Consider the following 27,458-nt stretch of genomic DNA (forward strand, 5'->3'; position numbering starts at 1 on the left):
TCTGTTTTTCAAATTAAAAGTAATTCATTCTACTGAGGTGTCATAGCATGGGGATTATTGATTGCATGTTCCCCTCATGTTCCCCCAAAATCCTTTCATTCAATGTCATTCAGATCACATTGCCCACATCTTTTAAGCCTGCAACAATTCCCATTACCCTGATCATCAAGGTCAAAACTTCTCATTCACATGTTCAGGGACCTTGCTCATTTGCAACTTGATCTGTATCCGTGACTCAGTCTGCCAGGGCATTCCCCCAACTTTGACTGATCCACAAATGTCAAAATGTCATCAGCCTCAATACCAATGATCGAATCCTGGGGGGGAAAAGTAGGGGTTGACCATAATGAATGGAGCCCTTAATGAATGTGAATGGCCCTGGAGGCAGCTGGACTGAGGTGCCAGAGTATCCCCTGGAGACTCCTGTATTAGCACCTTGGTGCTGCAAAGCTGAATTCAGCTGCAGCAAGACGGCCTTCTTCTCTCTGCCCCTAACTCCCCTTTCTGCCCCAATGCCTTCCCTACTCCTAAACTGCCCCTTTCTGACCCTCCTCTTCTTCCTGGCTGTCCTTACTGCATAACCCCCCACCTTCTGCCCTGCCTGCTCCCCACACGTAACTCCCACTTCTGCACCTACCACAGCACCCCTTCTACCCTCGACTACCAGTTCTCTATCCAGTTTCCCCCATGTAGATGCCAAGTCCCCTCTCCTCCCAATTCAACAGGTCTACAACCTCCCCTCTGGCCCCAGCTCACCTAATTTCTAACCCCCTTTCCCTCAGCCTTGTTGCTGGACGAGTGGTGGGAACTGATCTCTGTCAAGCAGCTGGCCAAGGCACCAGACAGCACCTATCACTTCCTGCTGGGGTGAAGGGGCTTCTCCAGAGTGGGGTGTCAGAGCCTAGGATACATCAGTGAAGTACCAAGTCTGAACAGGAGGACCAGCTGTGATTGTGGACTCTCTCCTTGCTACACTCCAGCTCCCCCTACCATGGGGTGGCAGCACCTGCTGCTGCTGATCTCCTGGTAGCTCCTGACCCTACTGCTGGCCACAAAGGGAGAAGGGGGCCAAATCACCCTTCCCGCCCCAAGCCTTTGAATAAATCAAAAGCTGGTTAGACCCTAAAAATAATGAGACCCAGCCCCCCTCCTCCCCCTGCAATTCAAGCTCTGTTCAACATCTCCCTTCGTTTCTTTCTCCTAATCCCACACATTCTTTTCCTCACACTGTCCCTCCAGTGTGGAACATATTCCCAATATACATTTATCAAGCCACCATCCTTACCTTATTTTAATCCCTCTTAAAACTCACTTTTGCCATATCAGCTACAAGGTGAAAAAACACTCCGAAGTTGTTTATACACAACATAATTTCATGACGTGCAAGTGCCCAAATTACTTATTACTTCATCTATCCTATTTGTTTCTCTCCCTCTTAGTGCCTGTTTACAATTAGATAAATCTAAGACCATTGGGGCAGGGACCTTTTTTCTTTATGTTTCTTTAAACATACTTTTGAAGCATACATGAAGCATACTTTTGTTACTGTAAAAATAATAAATTGAAAGTATAGCCAAACTAGATGCGCTTGCAACTTGGACATATTTGTGTATATGTATATACACACACATTATATATATATATATATATATATTTTAGTAGTTTGGTGCATGGAAAACGTTTTAATGTGTCTATTCCTTGACAAAGGATTCTCACTCTTGTATTCAGATGGTATGGATGTGAACACCACATTAATTTTGTGCCAGATGAACTGGACCTTTCCAAGAGAAATATTACACATCCCAGAAAAGGACAGACAAGTTACTGATCCAATTTTTGAAAGCAAGTTTTTGATCTTCCAATTTGTGCAGCATACTCCCAGCTAAAAAACAACTTACATCAGAAATATCTTTGAGGATAGTGGTCCTTCACCAGCTACATTTTGTTGCTGATGCAGTTCTAAAATTATAGAGAATTTGAAGAAAGTTTGCAAGAGTAATGCATTACTTCAAAAACTCAGAGAGAGAAAAAGAGCACACATGTACCAAATGCAGGGTAGCCCCAAGTGGTCTTATTTACATTAGCAAAGACTTCAAGGTTTCCCACTATTGCACCACTCCATGGGGGCAGCGCCACTTGTAATAGCAACTGTGGTACTCACTAGTGTAGATAGGCAAAAAACAGCCAGCGTGAAGGTAAAGATAATTTATGCTACTATTTAGGTTGCTTTAAATGGTCCTAGAAAGACAGGACCAATTTCACTGCAGTTCTCTCCTCCAAACTCATAATCCTTTTCCACTGCTTAATTTACTCAACATACAGGGGAGGCAGAAAATGAAAAGAAACAAAAGCTAATTTTAAATTATGAAGAAACAAGTAATTTTCTTTTGAAAACTAAAAAGCATTCAGACATGCCACACTGATGCCCCCAGCAGTTACAAAATAGAATTAGAAAACTAACATTTATTAATCAATTTACATTTTAATACACATTTAAAGAACGTGGTAGCATAAAAGAAAACTTGTTTTTAAAACAACCTGAATTTACCATTTAGCAATGTTACATTAATGATCAGGGGTCTCCTATCAATGCTTCCAAAAAACACTTCACCTAAATCTCCAACAACTGGAACCTCACTTAATGCAACAGTAAAAAATAAATAATTCCAAACTACTCCTACATTGAGGAATGTGTACTGAAGTATATAGTTTAGAGTACAAATAAATGTACTAACAACAATCTCAGCAAAACTTAACAGCTTTGCGGAAGTGTTCAGAAGCTACTACCCATGTTGCTCAAACTCCACTAAAATCTGTTTGTCACTTGATTACTTTACTTACATGTAGTGGAATAATAAACACAGATTTACATGAGTAGGTTAAAGTCAAACCACCAAAGTAGAAAATGGTAGGAGTCTCTTGGTCAACACACAAAATCACATACAAATGTAACTAAATATGTTTTAATAGGACATCATTAAGCCTCATAAGGGTTAAAAAAAGGGAATTCAGGTACTTGGATTGGCAAATAAAGACAAGAATACTAAGAAGCATTTTCCACCATTTACTCTCGTTATCAAAAATATTTTTCAACTCTTCTTGCAAAACAAAAACAAAATAGTACAGACTGGACACATACATCACATTTTTCTTCCTATGGCTTTAACACCCCACCCTACCCGACCCCACAAAAAAAGACGGGGGGCAATACAAAACAAAACGAAAAAAATTATCTGACCACATTCACAGAAAATGACACCATAGTACACTACAAAAACAAAAGGTGGTGTCATTTGATTTGTGTCCAAAAAGTTTTTGCTTATTTCTTAGACAGGTAACCATCATTGTACATGCTTTGTGCACAATCAAAATATATCCATTATGTCATAATTCATTGGAGATTTCATTTAATTAATAAAAATATGGCTGCCATAAAATGGAATTTGAAAAATTCAAGCACTGTTTCTCTTTAGACATGCTGTTATAAATAGTAATTGTCCTTTAAATTACAAGGATAATGCTTTGTATACTAGTCAGACCATCTTTTTTTGGTGCTGTGCCATTTAAAGAGGAGATATCTCTGCATCATGAGGAAGTCTGACTTTTTAGAATGGCATTAAAAAAAATCTTAAAACTGCTGTAATGTTGTGCAAAATGCAAAAAGCCTTCTTTGAACTATTTCCTTATTTTCAGGGATTAACAGGAAATCAACCAGTTGGGCATACTAAATGTAGACGAGTGAGCTGAACACTTGGTGGAAGATGCTGTATTGCATACTTTACCTAATGAGTACTGAAAATAACTTGATCCTGTTTACCCATCAGTTCTCTTTCCTGACTGAGGGGAAGCAAGTAACAATGGGCTATTTTCCTAGAGTAAATAGATCCCAAGTGTATCACAATACAGTGTTAACCTCATTTATATCTTTAAGTGAAGAAAAGAGAAACCAATGGTGGGTAAAGGCTGTATAAACCAGGATGTATTGGGGGGCACCAATGGACAAAGATTTTAACCCAGCCCAGATTTATTTTTTATATTTGTAACCTAGGGTCAAATTCTTCTCAGATACCACTTGCAGCAACTCCCACTGAAATCAATGGGTTTACATATGTGGTATTTGGCCCTTCTTTGTTTATCAGTTGTTTCCCCTCTCCTGATGAAGTGAACAGCAACATGCCAAAGATGAATGGAGTTAGTGCCACAGGGCATAAAATATACCAGTCACACATCCACCTGCAGGCTGTTTAGAAAAAGTGAATGAAGCGATTACACAGAAACTTGAGCAGGATCTGGAGGGACAGCCACTTTACAACTGACTCCAGTTGATTGCCCAGTTACTTCTTAGCCAATTCCAATGAGGGACAACTTTTCTTTCCATGAAATTACTGATTTGTACTGTTCCATGCTCTAGATAACCAACGCTCAAGATCAAAAAAGATGTGTCATTCAAAGACTGCAGTCCTCCGTTAATACTGTACTTTCAACAGGAATGGGATGTGATTTGCTAGCAACACTGACTCCCTATGGCAGTGTATTTGGCAGTTACTTTCACACATCATAAATTAGCACAACTTTGATAGACTGACTAGATACCACTTCCTTACATTTAATCGGAAGTTTTAATTGAGCACAAAGCATTAACTGGTACAATGAGGTTAATATGTTCCTTTCCAAAGGTCATCTTGTATTAAAACCATTTACATCAGCATCTGATCTCAAACTATGAGGTGCTGTGAGATCTAAAGACATAGTTTTAGGGTAACTCCTCCATTATCTGCAAACTATTTCCCAGACACTAACACACATAACATAGCAATGAAAAACACTTGATACAAGTGATCTATAGGCAGGAGCTTCGGCAAGTTAAACAGAACCATAGCTGCCTTAAAACTGTAGCAGTTCCCCTACTAAGGGCAGGGAAAAGACAAAAAAAAAAAAGATTTAACAGTCATATCTCATGTCTATAGCTTCATCCAAACTTTTATCATCATGTGTACTGGCAGCTAAAAATGTAGTTACTGGTGACCCTGTCACATTAATTACACTGGTGCTTGTGCTGGCACTGCGCACAATGCTTGTCACATTAATGCCCAAAGTAAGCCTAGTCTGTTCCAAGGCCTTTTCTGGCACTGCAAATGCTTCCAGCTTCTTCTCCCCATTAGCCATATATGAGTTTTGGCAGCCACGGCATATACAGTCTAAGCAGGCTTTACGGTTAGAGTAGCAAGGGCAGCGTTGGCCACGGCATGTAAGAACACTTGGATTTTGGGTGGCGCGACCACATTTACACCCTTTCTTTTCTTGTGGCTTTTTGTATGCAGTTTTTGTCGGACTTCCTGGCATAACATTACTGCTAGCAACCTTTTCCTTTGCTTTGTCTTTTGTTTTCAGTATTCCTGGTTTGGCTTTCGGGTGAGATTTCTTGGGGGCATGTTCTAGATTCTTTTTCATGCTTTTATTAGGCAGGAGTACAGTTTTACTTATTTTGGGAGTAGTGCCTCCATTGGGTACAGTTGCTACAGGCTGCAAAGACATTTTATTTTCCTGTTTTACTGTTACTGGAGCTGATGCTCCCAACGTTGGGCCACAGATGATGCTGGAAATGGGTAGTGGCTGAACCTTTTCGCTGTCACTTTCTGATCGAGATCGCTTCCGGTTTAACTTAACTACCTTAGGTGTTGCTGCTGTACATGAGATCCCATGAGGAGAAGCACCTGTGGACATGAAAACATTATGGCTAAGAGGTGGGGGAGAAAGCTGCAGGAAAGGACCATTGGATATGGTGGCTTCCAAGCTGGGCTGCAAATCAGAACCACAGACTTCAGTGCTTGAAACAGTTTCTAAGCTTCGGAGAACTTCCTCAACACTAAGCAATAGCGAGCCAGGCTTTATATCTTCGTTGAAACTGCAGATGTCAAGGCCTGATGTACACAAGTCACTAGTAGAAACTGTGTCACACACAGGCTGAAGACTGCTAGAGATATCCTCAGTTTTTATGTACTCTCCAGTACTACACACATCAATTGTATTTGCATGTTCAGGGGAAGGAATATTTACTCCAAGTTTATCCACTGAAAGCCCATTACAATTGGGCAATCCATTGATAACAGAACTTCTAATATCAATATTATGTGTACTTTCAGGTATTGAAGAAAAACTAGCTTGAGGATCATTAATATGTTCTGAGGTTGAAGGTAATGGAGAATGTGTCAAACACAAAGGCATGGCTGCATCAGAAATGTTTTCTGTGTCTTCATGGAGTGGTGATCCATCTTTGAGCAAAGCCAAAAGATCTGCAGAACAGTCAACTGCTTGTATTATGTCTCGTGCCAATGGAGTCTGTGTTATGTATTCACACAGTTTTTTGTAGCAGTTCACTAGAATGCTCAACTGTTTATTTTCCTCAAACTGTTCATAGTCTTTGCACCAACTACATGATGGTTTCATCATCATCTTTTTGCCTTTACAAGTTTTGCAGACATAATGCTGACACGTGGAGTTGGTGGGAGCAATAGGATCCTGTAGCAAATTTCCTAAGAGGAAAAAGAAAAGAAGGTTATTACAGCAGACCAACTGGCATAGGCTTTCAGGGTAACATAAGAGGGACTTCCTAATTTACAGCAGTATGAATTGCCTGTATAGTGTTTAGTGATGAACAAGGTCATGAGAAAAATCAAAGGTGTGCAAACAGTATGAACTGTGAGATTTTAGACTCATTACAATTGCTGTACCCACAGTTTTAAAACAATGTTGGGTTTAGAAGTTTTCCATATTGCAGAGCAAAATTTCAACATAATCTGATCTGTTTATGCCCATTAACCCAGCCTTTAGAAAACACGGTGTCAAGGAAAACAGTATCACCATTGCCCCATAAACACCACATTCATCTCAATATGGTGACACACTATGCAATGTCCCTAATGCACTAACCAAGAGAGCTACAGCTGTACAAAGTGGGAAGGGTTAAAACAGAAATTGAAAATCAAAGATTAAAATTATGGAAGTCAAAATGGAAACAGTTCAGAGGGAAGTAGCACTGAGAGACAGATGAAAACATGAAGGGGGTATAAGGAAGATAATTTGTTGTGGAAGAGTCAACATGGTTTTTGTAAAGGGAAATCATGCCTCATCAATCTACTAGAATTTTTTGAGGGGGTCAACTAGAATGTGAACAAGAGGGATCCAGTCGATATAGTGTACTTAGATTTTCAGAAAGCCTTTGACAGGCTCCATCACCAAAAGCTCTTAAGCAAAGTAAGTTGTCATGGGATAAAAGGGGAGGTCCTCTCATGGATCAGAAATTGGTTAAAAGATAGGAAACAAAGAGTAGGAATAAATGGTCAGTTTTCAGAATGGAGAGATATAAATAGTGGCGTCCCCGGGGTCTGTACTGGGACCACTATAATTCAACATATTCATAAATGATCTGAAAAAAGGGATAAACTGTAAGGTGGCAAAATTTGCAGATACAAAACTACTCAAGAAAACTAGGGGTCACCAAATGAAAATTAATAGGCAGCAGGTTTAAAACAAACAAAAGGAAGTATTTCTTCACACAACACACAGTCAACCTGTGGAACTCTTTGCCAGAGGATGTTTTGAAGGCCAAATCTAAAACAGAGTTCAACAAATAACTAGATACATTAATGGAAGATAGGTCCATCAATGGCTAGTACCCAGGATGGGCAGGAATGGTGTCCCTAGCCTTTGTTTGTCAGAAGCTGGGGATGGGCAACAGGGATGGCTCACTCGATGATTACCTGTTCTGTTCATTCCCTCTGGGGCACATGACATTGGCCACTGTTGGAAGACAGGTTTCAGAGTAGCAGCCGTGTTAGTCTGTATCCGCAAAAAGAACAGGAGTACTTGTGGCACCTTAGAGACTAACAAATTTATTAGAACATAAGCTTTCGTGGGCTACAGCCCACTTCCTCGGATGCATATAGAATGGAACATATATTGAGGAGATATGTATACACACATACAGAGAGCATGAACAGGTGGAAGTCGACTCCCACCTGTTCATGCTCTCTGTATGTGTGTATACATATCTCCTCAATATATGTTCCATTCTATATGCATCCGAGGAAGTGGGCTGTAGCCCACGAAAGCTTATGCGCTAATAAATTTGTTAGTCTCTAAGCTGGAAGACAGGATACTGGGCTAGATGGACCTTTGATCTGACCCAATATGGCCGTTATGTTAAATGCCACTTCTACAGGTACTCCTAGGCAAAGTTCCCTGGCTTTGGTGTGCTGGGTGCTCACACACGAATGGAATACATGTCTGCAACCACTCAAAGAAGAACAGGAAGAGTTCAGAGAAGAACCACAAGGACTCAGACTGGAAAATATTGCAGTTTGAATTTATCTAGCTTCATCTGGATCTTGTTATGTTTCTGTCTGCTAGATTATAGAGCCCCCTACTATCACATATCGTCTCCCTGCGTTGATACTTGAAGATAAAAATACAAGTTATTTATTGCCTTTCAACAGTTTCTCAGCATACCCCTAGCTATATGGAGGATCCTACGTTCATGAACAGCTTCCCTCATAGAGGCTGTCCCTCAGTTTCTGGATGACAACTTCCTTTTTAAAAGGAAGCTTGAAACTGGTTCCCCCCGCCCTTTTTTTTTTTAAACTCTCTCTCTCTCCTGGCATGATAACTCATGATTATTCAGAGTGGGGTAAATTCTAGCCAGGATGTCTCAATGTCTCCCCATTAACTCTAATGGTCCATCATTTTCTTTTCCTGAGCTGGACAATATATGGGTACTTTAAATTGGGGTTGTGTAAACAACTGGTTTGGAAGGTGCCCCTCCCTATCTGACTGCTTCACCACTCTACTGTAAGATACAGCTGAAGCTGCCCCATAGACTATGAGCATAGCTTTCTATATTCACAAATACATAAATTAATAACCATAGTCTGTATACATCTCATAATGACCATCAAGTTCAGAACATCAGAAGCTTGCAGAAAAATACCTTACTCAACATAGTTTTATAATACAACACAGTACACAATCAGTTAAACCAACTGCTCATTTTTAATGTGTTAAATTTCTGATTTCCCTTTGAGGTGTCTGCAGCCTGTCACAGATAATACTTCATGAACCCCAAGTACTGCATCAATATAAAGTCAATCTCAGTTGGCATCTGGACTTCAAAAGTGTTGTTACTGATCAGACAGACAAATTACCCTATAGGGCAAATACAAGCTAAGCCTCCCAACAAGCTCTTTTGGAAAACATAGCATCAATATTCACTGAAAATATACAAATCTGACCTAAATGTCCCCATGGATGCCTCCACAAAATTACCAGAATTTAAAAATTCCTACACCTTCAGACAATGACAAAAAAGTTGAGCATTCCTCTCCTCTTAAGGAGGCAATATAGTCCTTGAAAGTAACTTTTTATGAAATGACAAAACTTCTATTCACCCAGAGTTCACCCTCCCAGTAGGGAAGAGAGAACTGTGGCAATGGTGCCATCCAGTTATGCTTGGATTCCTGAAAACCTCTTTAGCAGAAGACGGAAATTCTTAACATAGTTCCTGTTGCCTCTTCTCTCAGTGAAAGAAAGGAGATACTGGTATTCTAACAATCTTCTATTCCCAATTCCTTGTTCCACTCTGTCTAAACTAGTGAAGAAGGCTTTAAGCTAGATTTAACAGGGTCAGGAGACAAAAGCTCACAGGTAAGCCAAAAACATGGAGACATGGGTGAAGGGTCTGAATCTAAAGGAAGCATGAGGCAATTATAACAAGGACAAAGGAGAAACGAGGGAACAGTGTGGAAATTAAATAAGTATCTTAGATGTATATACTAATGCAAGAAGTATGAGGAATAAATAGGAAGAGCTATAAATACTAGTAAATAATCACAACTATGACATAGCTATGACATCACAGAGACTTGGCGGGATAATACACATGACTGGAATATTGCTACAGAAGGGAACATCTTGCTGAGGAAGGACAGGCAGGGGGAAAAAAAGGAGAGGTGTTTGTGACGGGTTCCCCCCGCAAAGAGACCCTGCCTTTAGCTACCAGGTGGCAGGAGCTGGCGTCAACCACACCCACCCCTGGAAGCATACAGTTTTCAACTGCTGCAGAGGAATTAAAGAGACACTCTCCCATTCCTCCAGCGGTTCCTGAGACTTTGCTCTTTACCTCTGGGGTTCCAGCATAAAATTTCTCCTTGACAGCCCGAGCTACATGGAAGAAATCATTCTCAAAGCAGTCGGGTTATCATTTACCACAGCCAATACAGCTTCCAAATCCTCAGTTTCTATATGCACAAGGATTTTGTAACCTCCCACTAATAAAAGCTCTGCCATCTGCCCTGGCAGTAACTTTCTTGCACAACCCCGTGTCTTTCCACCCCTGGTGTTCTCTGCCATTAATCCTGGCAGCCTTTATGTGCTTGATGCCTGGCTGGACAACCCTGTATGGTAAGTGGCAATTGTGCCTGAAGTGCCTCTGTGCTCAGGGTAGCAGCATTTCCATGAGTTGCTTGCGGCTTGTTCCCACCCAGCACGGGGCATTTATTCCTCAGGTGCTCAGTGGAAGTACAGTGATAGCACCTTCTGGGCTCCTCTGTTTTTACAGGAGATTTGGAACGAGGACTAGAGGAATGGATTTGGGGAGGTGAGCACCCAGACTCCCCTCCACTCTCCTTCTTCCCAAGAGTAAAATGGGAACTCTGCTTCCCACCAGGTTTAAACTCCTCTGTCTGTGGTTTGTTTGCAATAGATCAGGGTTGGCAACCTTTCAGAAGTGGGGTGCCGAGTCTTCATTTATGCACTCTAATTTAAGGTTTCGCGTGCCAGTAATACATTTTAACGTTTTCAGAAGGTCTCTTTCTCTAAGTCTATAATATATAACTAAGCTATTGTTGTATGTAAAGTATATAAGATTTTTAAAATGTTTAAGAAGCTTCATTTAAAATTAAATTAAAATGCAGAGCTCCCCGGACTGGTGGCCAGGACCCAGGCAGTGTGAGTGCCACCGAAAATCAGCTTGTGTGCTGCCTTTGGCATGCGTGCCATAGGTTGTCTACTCCTGCAATAGATGCTTGGGTTTGCTCAAATTGATCAGCTAGAGTAGCCAGTTCATCAAGTTTTCATCTTTTTACTCCCATAAACACTGTTTCACATCATCTCTACATATACTCAGAAAATGTTCCTGAGCAACAAGATCACACATTCCTTCAAAGCTTGTAACACCTTTTCCCTTTACCCACTTTTCCATCAAATCTTTCATCAGGTTTACATATGCCACATTACTCATCCCAGCACCCCTCTTAAGGCTTCTACATTTTACTCTAGATGTTTCAGGTGTAATCTGAAACAGTTTTAAATATATTTCCTTGAATTTACCATAATCTGAAGCATCTCTAATTGGCATCTTATTGAATATATCCAGAGCTCTCCCAGACAACTTTGCAACCAAAGTGGGCACATGTTGGTCCTCAGGAATCTCATGAAGTACACACAGCCTCTTGAAGGTGATACAATATTCAGCAATATCCCGTTTCACTGTATGCAGGACATAACCATTCCCAATAAGCGATGGCCACATTAACACCACCCTATACCGAAAACCCACCGACCAGTACGCCTACCTTCATGCCTCCAGCTTCCACCCCGGTCACACCACACGATCCATCGTCTACAGCCAAGCACTGAGGTACAATCGCATCTGCTCCAACCCCTCAGACAGAGACCAACACCTACAAGATCTTCACCAAGCATTCTCAAAACTACGATACCCACACAAGGAAATAAAGAAACAAATCAACAGAGCCAGACGTGTACCCAGAAGACTCCTGCTACGAGACAGGCCCAGAAGAGAAACCAACAGAACTCCACTGGCCATCACCTACAGTCCTCAGCTTAAACCTCTCCAACGCATCATCAGTGATCTACAACCCATCCTGGACAATGATCCCTCACTTTCACAGACCTTGGGAGGCAGGCCAGTCCTCGCCCACAGACAACCTGCCAACCTTAAGCATATTCTCACCAGCAACCACGCATCGCACCATAACAACTCTAACTCAGGAACCAACCCATGCAACAAACCTCGATGCCAACTCTGCCCACATATCTACACCAGCAACACCATCACTGGACCTAACCAGATCAGCTACAACATCACCGGCTCATTCACCTGCACGTCCACCAATGTTATATATGCCAGCAATGCCCCTCTGCTATGTACATTGGCCAAACTGGACAGTCACTACGCAAGAGGATAAATGGACACAAGTCAGATATCAGGAATGGCAATATACAAAAACCTGTAGGAGAACACTTCAACCTCCCTGGCCACACAATAGCAGATGTTAAGGTAGCCATCTTACAGCAAAAAAACTTCAGGACCAGACTCCAAAGAGAAACTGCTGAGCTTCAGTTCATCTGCAAATTTGATACCATCAGATCAGGATTAAACAAAGACTGTGAATGGCTATCCAACTACAGAAACAGTTTCTCCTCCCTTGGTGTTCACACCTTAACTGCTAGCAGAGCACCTCACCCTCCCTGATTGAACTAACCTTGTTATCTCCACACTGATATATACCTGCCTCTGGAGATTTCCATTACTTGCATCTGAAGAAGTGAGGTTCTGACCCACGAAAGCTTATGCTCCCAGTACTTCTGTTAGTCTCAAAGGTGCCACAGGACCCTCTGTTGCTTTTTACATTCCCATTTGTGGATTTTTGGAGAGGTGGGACTCATTGGTGTGTGTGTGTGTGTGTGGGGGGGGGGGGGGGGTTCTGATTCTCTATCAACTCCAGTTGGTGCTTCCTTTCTTTTTCTTTTTCCTCCAGGCCTAATTTCTGGATCTCCATTTCTTTGTCAGCCTCTATCTGTTTCAGTTCCAAAACTCTCTGGTGTGCAGCTTTTTGCTTAGCATCCTCTGCTTCTATGGCTCTTCGGTGTGCAGCTTCTTGTCTATCTCAAATTCCAGCTCTTTTAATTACATAAGTCTCATGTGTTCTTTTTCTATCTATTCTGCCTGCAATCTGCACTGCTCCAGCTTCTTACTAGTTTCATTCACTCATTTTCCTGCCTTTCTGTCCCTACTTCCCTATCTCGAAATAAGAAAACAGAAAATAACAAACTGGTAACTTCTGACTGATCTCCAGCCACCACCACTTAAATCTCACTTAAAATCGCCACCAGCGTATGAAGTGCAAATCTCACTCAGAACAAGCAGCTGTGCATATGATCCTGTACGATTACGCCACTGTGACTAGATCCCCCTGGGGTGCCACCTGGAACTGGGGTACCACTGAGCCCCCTAGCCCACCAGCCTGGGTTCCCTCTCACACTGTACTGTTGTGACAAGCTGCAAAGCCCTCCAGCCTGCACTTTCACCAGCATTCATACAGGTAGGGATACACCCAGCTGCAGTTACACACAGGCTCTCTAACCACCAGCTTCCTAGTCTGGGACCCCAGAACAGTAGTGTCCTGCCGTGGCCAAATCTGGCCAGTATATGGGTATAATGCCCGGTTTGCCTCTCCCTCACTGTGAAGAGAGCAATGCACACTTGTGGTAACCAAGCAGAGATTTTCCCCAAGCACTCAGAATCACAGAATATCAGGGTTGGAAGGGACCTCAGCAGGTCATCTAGTCCAACCCCCTGCTCAAAGCAGGACCAATCCCCAGACAGATTTTTACCCCAGTTCCCTAAATGGCCCCCTCAAGGATTGAACTCACAACCCTGGATTTAGCAGGCCAATGCTCAAACCACTGAGCTATCCCTTCCCCCTCCAGTCAAAGCTCACTGGTTTAGATTAAAACAAAACCACGTTAACTACAAAAGATAGATTTTAAGTGATCATAAGTGATAGGAAACAGATTAAGGCAGATTACCTAGCAGATAAACAAAAATGCAACCTAAGCTTAATATACTAGATAGATTGGATATGAATAGCAGATTCTCACCCTAACTGATGGTACAGGCAGACTTGTAGATTCTTAAGGCACAAGCTACAGTTGGCTTTGCAGCTTGGAATCCCCAGGTGTTTCATACACAGGCTAGAAATTCCTTTAGCCTGGGTCCAGCACTTCCCCCAGTTCAGTATTTGTTCCTCAAGTGTTTCCCGGAGTCTTCTTATGCGGGGAGTGAAGAACCACAGATGTCATGACTGCCTTATATAGCTTTTGCATATGGCGGGAACCCTTTGTTCCAAAGCTTGGTTCCCAGACCAGTCTGTGGAAAAATACTGACATCCTAAGATAGAGTCCAGCATCACGTGGCCTGGTCACATGTCCTTGTAGAGACACAACAGCCATCATTCACAGGCTGTCTGTAGCGATCTCAGGAAGGCCCACCAGGTGGGAGATAAGTAAGGCAACATTTTAGTCATGGGTATTTTTAGTAAGAGTCATGGACGGGTAGGGTGACCAGATGTCCCGATTTTATAGGGACAGTCCGAATATTTAGCGCATTTTCTTATATAATTGCCTATTACCCCCCACCCCGTTCTGATTTTTCACACTTTCTATCTAATCACCCTTTGGACAGGTCACAGGCAGTAAACAAAAATTCATGGACTGTGACCTGTCCATGACCTGTACTATATACCCCTAACTAAAACTTGGGCTGGGGTGCTGTGGGGCGCTGCGGTGCTAGGGGAGCAACAGGGGTGGTGGTGCAGGTGCTGGGAGGGGCAGGCAGTGGCACGTGGCCCAGGACCCCCACTGGTGCTTGGGGGTGGGGAGGGTTGGCGGGGCTGGCAAGCTCCCTACCCAGCTCCGTGCGGCTCTCCAGAAGTGGCTGGCATGTCCCTGCAGCTCTTAGGGGGAGGGAAGGCCAGGGGAGCTCTGCAGCTCTCATTGGCCAGGAACCGCAGCCAATGGGAGCTACGGGGGCAGTGCCTGCAGGCAAGGGCAGCGTGCAGAGCTCCCAGCCCCTCTGCCTAGGTGGTTCAGGGACATGCCGGCTGCCCCCAAGGTAAGCACCGCCCTGCACCCCAACCCTCTGCCTCAGCCCTGAGCCCCCTCACACACCCAAACTACTGCTGCTATTGGGGGAAGAGGGGGGCACTGTGGCCCGAGACTGCCCCAGCAGCAGCCAGTGCGGCTGCCCCAGAGGTAGCCTGGAGCCAGCCACACCGAGTGTTGCAGAAGTCATGGAGGTCCATGACAGACAGGCAGCCTTAGAGATAAGCTTCTCCTGAGGCCTATTGTTCTTTCTAATGGCCCCATTAACCTGAAAAGGCCCTTTACCACCAGCTATTGAGACTGAAAGCATTTTGTCTAGTGGGCGTTACCTAAGTGTAACTACATTTGAAGTACAGATACATATTCAGTATTTATAACTTCAGATGCAAAAATTATACATGCATACAAATAGGATAATCATATTCAGCAAATCATAACTTTTCCAATGACACCTTGCATGACTTATTTTGTACAAAATGCATCATAATTTTGCCATAATCCTATCATAATATCACTGTGAAGAATATGGGGTGCAGTGTCACAGTGTTGCCTTGTACACCTCTACCCCGATATAACGTGACCTGATATAACATGAATTCGGATATAACGCGGTAAAGCAGTGCTCCGGGGGGGCGGGGCTGCGCACTCCGGTAACTCAAAGCAAGTTCGATATAATGCGGTTTCACCTATAATGTGGTAAGATTTTTTAGCTCCCGAGGACAGCGTTATATCAGGGTAGAGGTGTATAACAAAGATGTATACTCTTGCTTTGGGGCTGAGATGGATATAGGAAACAAACTTGTTGAAAGTCTCTGAGTAAAGACAAAAGAGGTAAAAAACAAGAGTGATGTCATGGTAGGGGTCTGCTATAGACTACCTAACCAGGAAAGAGTAACAAAATCATCCAAAGCACAGGACTCAGACAAACAAAATCAATGAAAATGTAATTAATTGAAGTAGAATAAGCATCAAGGGCTATAGAGCTATAGTTAGAACGGTTAGGCAGCTGCTCCCAAGAGTTCCTTTGTGCACTGTGGCTGGAAAGGGACATAGTATTCTAAGGCCCCTGACATACCTGTAGTTAGGGTTCTCTCAATAAATTTTTTGGTGGCCTCAGAATGCAGCTATCAATCTTGCTGTTGGCCGTTCTGACAAGTTTTCCTAAAATATTTAATTAGCTTTAGGACAAACAAATAAATATGCACACATACATGTCAAAATCATTGTAATTTATTTATCTAGGGTTTTGTTTGCAGACTCAATAATAAAAATAATGTAGTTGTCCTACAGGTCTGTCGCATCTTACGCGCATTTAACATGCGCAATTTCAACTTTACGCAGTCGGCAAAAACAAAAACAAAAAAAAGAGAAAAACAACAGTTTTAATACTATACCTGTAGTGCGAGCGATTTCGCCCGCCATTGAACTCAATGGGGTTTTGACTATAAGCGGTTTTCGCTTTACGCGCTAACCACGGAACGGAACCCCCGCATAAGATGAGACAGACCTGTATTCTTTACTGGAGCTAAACAGAAAAGAAACAAATAAATTGCTTTGCATGTTCTTGTGTTTTCTGGTTGTTTCTTTTGCTTTTTTGGTTGCTTCTATTTTTTAGACTTGCAAGCTAGTAAGTCTGTTAGCCAGTTGGGAGGCACTGAAAAGTAATATCAACAAACATACAAATACCACTTTTCACAGCAGACTTACTCAACCCCAGCAAGCCGGGGGACAAATTATGCCCTGGATGGAGAGGTGGGTAGGGAGGCAGTGGGGGCTAGGGGCAATGGGGAGGATGTTTGGGGGCCGGGGAATGCAGTGGGGATTGGCATCTGAAGCTGGAGCCCGCCACCCCGCAGCTGGAGGCTGGAGCCTACCGCCCAAGGGCTGAAGCTGGAAACCTGAACCTCACTGCCCCCAGGAAGATGGGGAACTCATACTGGCTGCCTACTCCTTTGGCATTTGTGCCTCCAGATGGGGGTAGGGCCCAACCCATGCTGACAGCCCCAGGGTAGGAGCCACTGCTTTGCCCCCTTCCCATCACCGCCCAGGACCCTGCAGCCTCAAGAAAAGTCCCTGGTGACTGCATTTGAGAAACACTGGGGTAGTACCACGGAGCAGCCGTACAGGTGCTTCAGTGGCCCACACTTCTACGATTTAGGGGAGTTTCCCTCATTTACACTGGAATATGAAACTCAAGAGAGAATCTTGAGGAAGTGGTATCTCTAGAGAACATTTCTTCTAAAGAAGAGAGATGAGAGTCCTGGGATTTCTGTTATACAGAGCAAAATCAATATTATAAACAAAAACAAGTTTCTGCCATTTTGAAAGCAAAACTGAGCCACAGATAAAGAGATATATAGATATAGATACACACACACACACACACTCAGAAAATAGTAGAAACAACACAGGAACAGGCAAACAAAGAGGTCATTTACAGATGCCGAGAGGTCTGTCTGAAAGATGAATACATGGCTAACAAGATTAATAAGGTCCAGATAACCATACAAATGTCATCTTCTCCAAATGCTGATTTCATAAGCATGGCACTAATTCACTAGAGATCACATCTCAAAAGGAGATAATCTGGATAAAAGTCCAGATAAAAGCCTAGAATGGCTTTAACAATTTGCTTTCTGAGCCAACACCACTCCACTTTCCATAAGCTGACAATGGGTGGATGGAAAACAGAGCTGAACCATCAGCAGGCCATTGATGAAACCCTCCTAATGATAACATTTCAGACTTGTCAAAGACAATTATTAATACTCTGTTAAATCTTTAAGGAAAGTCGCAACAATACTGAAACACCACGTGTACCCCATTTGAATTAAAAACTATATTGAACTAAACTAGAAGTTTCTACTTCAAAAGGTCAGGCACTGTGAAATGTTACGCAGAACTGAAGAATTTGTCTACATACCAGTTTCACTTAAAGGAAAAAAATAATTTTAATAGATATATTTTCTTTTACCAAATGATGACTTGACTTTCCTCAGCTAAATACATCTCAGAAAGCATGTATATGAGTTTAAAAACCTGTAAATTACTTAAGTCAGAACTGTCCAACATCCTGCCTACTTGATGTATCTGCAGCCCACATGGCACATTCACATTCTACAGAATGCAAACTTCAGGTTATATAAAAAAGGTACAATTTTGTAGCCTCAATCCTCCTTCAGGCAGCATGCAGATACAGTGCTGCACCCATGGGGAACCCCAAACACTTCACTGGGGCTCTGCATGAGAGCATTGGTCTGCCTACTACAAAAAACAGGATGGGAGCCTTACTTTGTTATAAATGTAAGAAACAAGCAGCACTATGCAATGCATTTATGGGAATGTCAAATGATACATTTACTTTGTAATCACGGAATCATAGAAATGTAGGGCTGGAAGGGATCTCGAGGGGTCTCTAGTCCATCCCCCCCACGCTGAGGAAGGACCAAGTATACTAGACCATCTCTGAGGAGTGTTTGTATAACCTGTTCTTAAAAACCTCCAGTGATGGAAATTTCACAACCTCTCTTGGTAAGCGATTTCAGTACTTAACTACCCTTAGATTTAGAAAGTTTTTCTTAATATCTGACCTAAATCCAGGGTGGGCAAAAGTAAATGATTTTTAAAAAACTAATCAATTTTTTTTTTAATAAAATGCTTGTTGAGGAAAAATCCTATCTAAAGAGTTTTAATTAAGATACATTACATAGAATAGGGATTATAAATTCTAATTCTATAGTATGAGACAATATATTCAGATAATGTTTAAGAACATTTTTGTAAATGAGTTCCATTAGTTCATGGATTAGTGACCCAATTTTATGGGGTACCAGGGGCTTCTGTATAGATTATTTAGGTTAATCTTTTTATTTACCCAATGGGACTCAGTGCTCAGTTTAGAAGATACCATCAGAGATGCTTAGTTTTGAAGTTCTCAAACTGTGGATTTGTGTCTCCAGAGATAAAAACATTTTTGCTGTTAACAAGCTGTTAAATAAATAAATATGTAGAGGTGAGAAATAACAGACCTCAACTCTATTGTCCCTCTGCAAATTTGTGTACACAGAGTCAATCCCTTACCTCTCTCTAAAAGTGCAGTTTCAAAAAGTTAAACGAATAGAGGATTGTTGGGGGCGGAATAGATCTGGACAAGAAGAAGTCTGGAGATAAATGTGAGAAGGCAAGGACAGGCAGTAGAAACAAAAGTGAAACTGTTTGAGCAGCATATTCCAGAAATCTTGAGGTCTTTCTGAGTGTAGCCTTCACTGATTTGAGATCTACCATACCATTCTCTCACTGGAAGGGAAAATCTATGATGGCAGCAGGCTGTAAAAGAGACCCTGTTTGGGAATATTTTACTGAAGTTCCTCTACCTGTGAGTAAGTCAGGCATGCATGCAAAATGCAAAGAGTGCAACAAAGAAATGCAAGGCCTGGTTGCCCAAATGAAACAACATCATGAGAAGTGTTCCTTCTCAGCAGGAAGCTGCGTTGAAGATGGTGAAAGGAACATGTCTGAACATGCAGGATATTCAGGTTGGTAAACTTTTTTATTTCATACTTCTTTCTTAAGGATTGCCTGTCTTCTTTCTGGACTAATCTTGAATTCTCATGTTTGAGCAAAAAATATAATTGTTACTCTATGGTACTATCATTTTAGATGCAGTTGTGATAAAAAATAAATAGCTGAAATAGGCAGATCTTCCTTTTACAACTTCACCTTTAAAGTAGTACTGAGTGTCAGTAAATGCAATGAATAATATTAAATGAGCAGTATGGTAATAATAATTAAATAACTACATTGACTTATTTTGTTTAGGAGAATCCATCCTTAACATACAGGATTCTGAAGACTGTCCACCTTCAAGATCACCACCATTTTCTATAGTTTCAGAATTATCTGCCAATGATAGTGTTTCAGTCACATCATGAATGTCAGTCACATAGCCACAGTATATCGCCTGTAGCAAAAAGAAAAAAAAATCTCCATCATCCAGAAACAACCATAATCAAGTTTGTGATATGAACCAGCAGATTACAAAAAGAGGTAATTGATGAAAAAATTGCCCGATTTCTTTATGCAACAAACTCTGCTTTCCGTATGACTGAGAACCCACACTTCATTAACATGGTTCAGTCATTAAGTCCAGGATACAGTCCATCCAACAGAGCAGATGTCGCAGGCAAATTCCTGGATAATGTGTATGAAAGAGAAATTGAGCAGTGTGCAAAAGGTCTAGAGAGTGAAATTGTTAACCTGAGTCTTGATGGGTGGAACAATGTCCACAATGATCCTGTTGTACGTGCTTGTGTTACAACAGAAGAAGGGAATGAATTCCTTACAGAAACAATTGATATATCAGGAAATGTACACACAGAAGAATACTTACAAGAAGTAGCAGTAAAAGCTATAACTGTGAAAAAAAATTCAAATGTCTACTATGCAGCTTGGTCATAGACAATGCTGCAAATGTATCCACAATGAGAAGAAGAGAGTCCCAAGCTCATAACATATGTTTGCAGTGCTCATTTGATGCACCTCCTAGCCAAAGACTTCAGTGTTTCAGAAATAAAGGCTAATACTGTTGAAATTACAAAATACATCTGTGACAACCACTTTGCAGCAGCTGCTCTGAAGAAAGTGGGAGGAACCAAGCTAACTCTCCCACAAGAAGTGCGATGGAACTCAGTAGTGGACTGTTTTGAGCACTATATCAAGAATTGGCCTAATCTGATGACAGTTTGTGAACAAAATCACGAAAAAATAGATGGCACTGTCACAGCCAAAGATCTCAACATTGGGCTTAAGACAAATATTGAACACATGCTGAGTACCCGAAGCCTATTTCTGTAGCCTTGAACAAAATGCAGGGGAAAGAGCTGTTTTATTGCTGATGCTGTTGAAATTTGGAAGGAACGGTGTGAGATCTTAAAAAGAGAAATATGCAATGACGGAGTTAAATTCCAAGCATTAAAAAAACGAACGGGACAAGCACTATCTCAAGCTCATTTTCTTGCAAATATTCTCAATACTCGGTACCAGGGTCAAACCTTAACTGCTGAAGAAGAGGAGTTGGCTATGACGTGGACATCCAGCAATCATCCCTCCATAACGACAACTATAATAAACTTCAGAGCTAAGGATGAATCATTCAAGAAATATATGTTAGCTGAAAATGTTTTAAAGAAAGTCACACCACTGAACTAGTGGAAGCCACTTAAGCACTTGGATTCAGAAACTGTTGAAATGATGATCTCACTTTTAACAGCAGTAGAGTCTTCTGCCGGGGTGGAAAGAATATTTTCTTCCTTTGGACTAATTCATTCCAAATTGAGAAATCGTTTGGGACCTGAAAAAGCAGGAAAGCTTGTTTTTCTTTTCCAGATTATTAACAAACAGGAAAATGAAGGTGAAGATGACTGAGTTAGCTGCAGAAGCCAATATTTTAAGTTTCTCATGTTGACCTGGTTGACATAGTCAATTTAATTTAAAATATATATATTTTTTTCATTTAACTATATTAGTTAAAAACAATTTTAACAAAAACAAACCTGATTTTAAAAAACTTGAATATTTAACTAAACTCAAAAATTCATATGCTTTTTTTTTAAAAATATTATATGTTTGCTGTTGATGAAAAAAAATCCAGAATACATAACATTGTTCTAGTTAAATAAAACAATTTAAATGTCTGTCTGGTGACGTTCTCCTCCTAATACAGCATGGCAAGAAAATCCTCCAAATATTAATGATTAACCTGTTGAATTGGAGATAGTTCACATCCCAGTCACTTCATAAATATCTGCTTCCATTACCTCTGGTAAATGAAATAACCAAACAATCATTTATTTTCTGATATAGCTGTAAAACTAAGCTGAAAAGTTTTCAAAATAAATCACTTTAAAAATGTATAATGTGTACCTTCTAAAAATTAAACCTACATCTATCTCTGAGTTGTGAAGAATATGTATTAAGGTTATAACAACCAAGAATGCACTTTTATGTAAAAACCATGATTAAATCAAGTTTTCCTGACTAGTGAATTAAATCAAATCCACCCTGCAACACCTCACGCTTTTCTCCATACAATTAGGGAATAGACACTGGCAACTACCAGTCCTGCATTACCTCTTCAGAGAAGCAGAGTTAAACTAACTTTATGGATGAGAGTATGTTATCCTCTGTGTCAGTCCTGGAGAATAAGTAGCTCACGTGAGGTTGCAAAATAAAACAAGCAAGACAAAAATACTAGTATGGGCAGTAATAAATAAGGCCAATGCTCAACACAGGTTGTTTTTTTAAATATATTAAACCAGGGGTGGGCAAACTTTCTGGCCCAAGGGCTACATCTGGGTATGGAAATTGTATGGCGGGCCATGAATGCTCACGAAATTGGGGGCTGGGGTGTGGGAGGGGGTGCGGGCTCCGACTGGGGGTGCAGGTCCTGGGGTGGGGCCAGAAATGAGGAGTTCAAGGTGTGGGAGGATGCTTCGGGCTGGGACCGAGGGATTCGGAGGGGAATCAGGGCTGGGCAGGTGGTTGGAGTGCAGAAGAGGGTCGGGGTGCAGGCTTCGGGTGACCCTTACCTCAAGCAGGTCCCAGAAACAGCAGCATGTCCCCCCTCCGGCTCCTACATGGCAGCTCTGCTCACTGCCCCGTCCGCAGGTGCCACCCTTGCAGCTCCCTTTGGCCACAGTTCCAGGCCAATGGGAGCTGCGGGGCAGCATTTGGGGCAGGGGCAGCCTGTGGAGACCCTTGGTTGCCCCTATGTGTAGGAGCAGCGGAGGGACATGCCACTGCTTCCGGGAGTCACAGGGAGTTGGGAAAGCCCCCGATCCCACTCCCCAGCTGGAGTGCTGGAGCAGGGCAAGCCCCGGACCCCACCCCCCAGCAGAAGCTCAAGGGCCGGATTAAAACTTCTGGAAGGCTGGATGCAGCCCCCGAGGCATAGTTGCCCACCCCTGTATTAAACAGACAATACTAGACATTTAAAAACACACACACAGGAGGAATAAGAATACCTCTTAAAATATGAGGCTTAAACCAATCAAAATCTCAAGAATTTAGCTAATCAAGTAAGGGACAACCTGGGGGGAGAGGGGATGAAAACACTCTAAGGAGAAAGGGAGTTTGTGCTACTGAGTTAAAACAGAACCTTTGCAATTAGAAATACCAGTGGATAGATGGTAAAGGAGTTGTCAATGTGAATGGTGAAGGCATTCCTTCCTAACTTGGTATTTTTTCAGCATGAAGAGCTGATGGCTGGCAGATACTTACTCAGGTTGGTAGCAAATAAATTGCTGGCATCTCCCACTGGAGAAAGATTTGATACATCAACAACAGATCCACTTGTGAGGATCTTGCACAAACCAACTGATTTCCCACCCCCTACCCTGCCAGGTATGAAAGCAGGAAAAACTGTGGGATGGAGCTCACTGCCAAACCTTCACGGCTGACTGACTGAAGGCACAATGCAAAACCGCTTTACTTATTTATGTAAAACATGGCGGACTGACCACCCATTTGAATCAAGTCCATTTTTTAGGATACCAGGTATTAGTACTAATAGGACCACGCTCATTTCCAGAACATTGGTGCAGTAGTTTTTCCTGCAGAAAAAAGCTTCCACAACTTAAACCACTTGATAGTATCAATATTCCCCTTTCCATGTTGGAGGGAAGGAAATTGCAGTGAACCACAGGTCCATGATTCATTCAATGATGCCCTCATTTATTGGCATGGCATAATTCTAAGGAATGGTAGGAGGGAAATCAGCAGAATAAAGGCAATGGACTTCAAGAAGGCAAACTTCAGCAAATTCAGAATTGGGAAGCAAGTCTAAAGGGGAAAAAAAAGTTCAGGAGAGTTGGCAGTTTTTTTAAAGAGACATTAATAAGGGCAGAAGAGCAAACTATACCAATGCATAGGAAAGATAGGAAATACGGGACGAGGTCACCATGGCTTAACCAGATCTTCAATGATGTGAAACTCAAAAAAAGATTCATACAAGAAGAGAAAATTAGGTAAATTTACAAAGGATGAATATAAAAAAAAAAACCCCAACATAAGCACATAGGAACAAAATTAGAAAGGCCAAGACACAAAACGAGGTTAAACTAGTCATATTTAAAGGGTAAAAAGAAAGCGTTTTATAAATACATGCAAAGCAAGAGGAAGACCACGGACAGGATAGGCCCATTACTAAATGAGGAGGGAAAGACAATGACATAAAATGCAACACTGGCAAAAGTGTTTCCATTTTCACCAAAGAAGTCAATAGCGACTGGACAACTAACATAGCAAACATCAGTGTAAATGTGGTAGGATCTGAGGCTAAAGTAGGAAAAGAACAAGTTAAGAATGACTTAGACAAGTTAGATGTCTTCAAATCAGCAGGGCCTGATGAAATACATCCTAGAATATTTGAGGGACTAGCAGAAGAGATCTCTGAGCTATTAGCAATTATCTTTGAGAACTTGTGGAGGACAGGAGAGACACCAGTGAACTAGAAAAGGGCAAACATAATACCTATCTAAAAAAAGGGAAATAAAGACAACCCAGAGAACTGCAGAACAGTCAGCTTATCTTCAATACTCAGAAAGATAATGGAGCAAATAATCACACAATCAATTTGTAAGCACCTACAAGATAAGGTCATACATAAGTAATAGTCAACATGGATTTGTCAAGAACAAATTATGTCAAAAAAACGACTATCTTTAACAAGATAACAAGCCTTGTGGATAGGGGATGAAGTAGTAGATGTCAGACATCTCAACTTTAGTAAGGCTTTTGGTATTAGGTGGGTGCACAGTTGGCTCAAACACCACACTCAGAGCAATCATCAGTAGTTCATAATGAAGCTGGAAGGACATACTGAGTGGGGTCCTGCAAGGATCTGTCCTGGGTCTGGTTCTATTCAATATCTTCATAAATGATTTGGATAATGACTCAGCAAGTATTCTTATAAAGTTTGCAGATACCACCAAGCTTGGAGGAACTGCAAGCAATTTGGAGGACAGGATTAGAGTTCTACATGATCTTGACAAACTAGAGAAATGGTCTCAATTAAATAGGCCGAAATTCACTACGGACAAATGCAAAGTACTATACTTAGAAAGGAATAATCAATTGCACAAATACAAAAAGGGAAAAGACTGCCTAGGAAGGAGTACTGCAGAAAAGGATCTGGGAGTTACAGTAGATCACAACCTAAATATAACCCAACAATATACAATAAAAGCTGTATTGGAGACAATTTATACCTTCAAGTCGGCGGGACTGCTATGGGTACCCGCATGGCCCCATAGTACGCCAACATTTTTATGGCTAACTTAGAATGACGCTTCCTCAGCTCTCGTCCCCTAGCACCCCTACCCTACTTGTGCTACGTTGATGACATCATCATCTGGACCCATGGGAAGGAGGCCGTTGAGGAATTCCACCAGGAATTCAACAATTTCCACCCCACCATCAACCTCAGCCTGGACCAGTCCACACAAGAGATCCACTTCCTGGACACTATAGTGGAAATAAGCGATGGTCACATAACCACCACCTTATACCGGAAACCAACTGACTGCTATACTTATACCGGAAACCAACTGACCGCTATACTTACCTATATGCCTCTAGCTTTCATCCAGACCACATCACACAATCCATTGTCTACAGACAAGCCCTAAGATATAACGGCATTTGCTCCAATCCCTCACACAGAGACGAACACCTACAGGATGTCTATCAAGCATTCTTAAAACTACAATACCCACCTGGTGAAGCGAAGAAACAGATTGACAGAGCCAGAAGGGTACCCAGAAGTCACCTACTACAGGATAGGCCCAACAAAGAAAGTAACAGAGCGCCACTAGCTGTCACCTACAGCCCCCAACTAAAACCTCTCCAGCACATCATCAAGGATCTACAACCTACCTGAAGGACGATCCCTCACTCTCACAGACCTTGGGAGACAGGCCAGTCCTCGCTTACAGATAGCCCCACAACCTGCAGCAAATACTCACCAGCAACTACACAGCACCCAACAAAAACACTAACCCAGGTACCAATCCCTACAACAAACCCTGTTGCCAACTCTGTCTGCATATCTAGTCAAGGGACACCATCATACGACCAAACCACATCAGCCACACCATTAGGGGCTCGTTCACCTGCACATCTAGCAATATGATATATGCCATCATGTGCCAGCAATGCCCCTCTGCCATATACATTGGCCAAACCGGACACTCTCTATGTAAAAGAATAAATGGACACAAATCAGACATCAAGAATTGTAACATTCAAAAACCAGTAGGCGAGCTCTTCAATCTCCCTGGACACTCAATAACAGATTTAAAAGTAGCAATTCTTCAACAAAAAAAACTTCAAAAACAGATTCCAACGAGAAACTGCAGAACTGGAATTAATTTGCAAACTGGACATCATCAAATTAGGCCTGAATAAAGATTGGGAGTGGATGGGTCACTACAAAAAGTAATTTTCTCTCTGCTGATACTCACACCTTCTTGTCAACTGTTCAAAATGGGCAAGTCCACCTTGATTGCACTGGCCTCGTTAGCACTACAAAAGTAATTTTCCTCCTTTGATATTCACCCCTTCTTGTCAACTGTTGCGAATAGGCCACTTCCACCTTAATTGAATTAGCCTCATTAGCACTGACCCCCCCACACTTGGTAAAGCAACTCCCATCTTTTCATGTGCTGTAATATTTATACTGCTTTCTGTGTTTTTCACTCCATGCATCTGATGAAGTGGGTTTTAGCCCACGAAAGCTTATGCCCAAATAAATTTGTTAGTCTCTAAGGTGCCACAAGGACTCCTCGTTGTTTTTGCTGATACAGACTAACACGGCTACCACTCTAAAACCAGTAAAAGCTGTGTTATCTGACCCTGTACCAACTGGAAAGCACTATAAACTGGCATTTCTAATCTTCATAGAAAGTCCGGTTTGTAGTCCGGTTGGCGTGGGGCTGGCAGGCTCCCTATCTGGCTCCACATGGCATCCTGGAAGTGACGACATGTTCCTAGGTGGAGGAATGGCCACGAGAGGTAAAGAGAAAGGGGCTATGTGGGAAGTGGCCCAAGGAATAGTAGCAGCAACAAAATTAAAGGAAGCAGCATGTGACTGCTATTTGTAGGATCCCTGGGAGAAGTGTTGTTTAGAGGCCCAAGTGAAGGGCAGGAATCAGTCTCCAGTGAGAAGGCCCTGGGGGCACTGCTCTATAACAGGACAGGGACAGATTGAAAGCTAGACAGGAAGAGGCTGAAAACTGAGCCCAGAGACAGAGTCAAAGACAGTAACAAGGGCACAGGGACAGGCCCTGTTGGACCTTTTACCCCGGAAGGGGTTTTGTTCATTCATGCATTAAACTATGCGTGACTTAACCGGAGGGCTGAGTCACTGAAGACCAGCCTGACGAACTTAACAGCCGACAGGGGGTGCTGGGAGCAGAGAGAGAGTACAGGTTCATACGCAA

General features: G+C 42.1%; 1 protein-coding gene across 5 annotated transcripts in view; it reads right to left on the reverse strand.

Annotated features, from left to right (window-relative positions):
* Positions 1-2,443: 2,443 nt before the first annotated feature.
* The window catches only part of MSL2 (MSL complex subunit 2), a 57,866-nt gene continuing 32,851 nt past the window's right edge, over positions 2,444-27,458 (reverse strand). For 4 of the 5 annotated variants that reach the window (XM_034781695.1, XM_034781692.1, XM_034781691.1 and 1 more), the window contains one exon: positions 2,444-6,533. In XM_034781695.1, coding sequence (XP_034637586.1) covers positions 4,942-6,453 — 1,512 coding nt within the window. In that variant the 5' untranslated portion in view covers positions 6,454-6,533 and the 3' untranslated portion in view covers positions 2,444-4,941. Of the gene's footprint in view, positions 6,534-16,036; positions 16,104-27,458 lie in introns of those variants that run through there. The other variant, XM_034781693.1, reaches the window with a different exon arrangement.

The sequence above is a fragment of the Trachemys scripta genome, chromosome 9, assembly GCF_013100865.1.
Source record: "Trachemys scripta elegans isolate TJP31775 chromosome 9, CAS_Tse_1.0, whole genome shotgun sequence".
Lineage (NCBI taxonomy): Eukaryota > Metazoa > Chordata > Testudines > Emydidae > Trachemys > Trachemys scripta.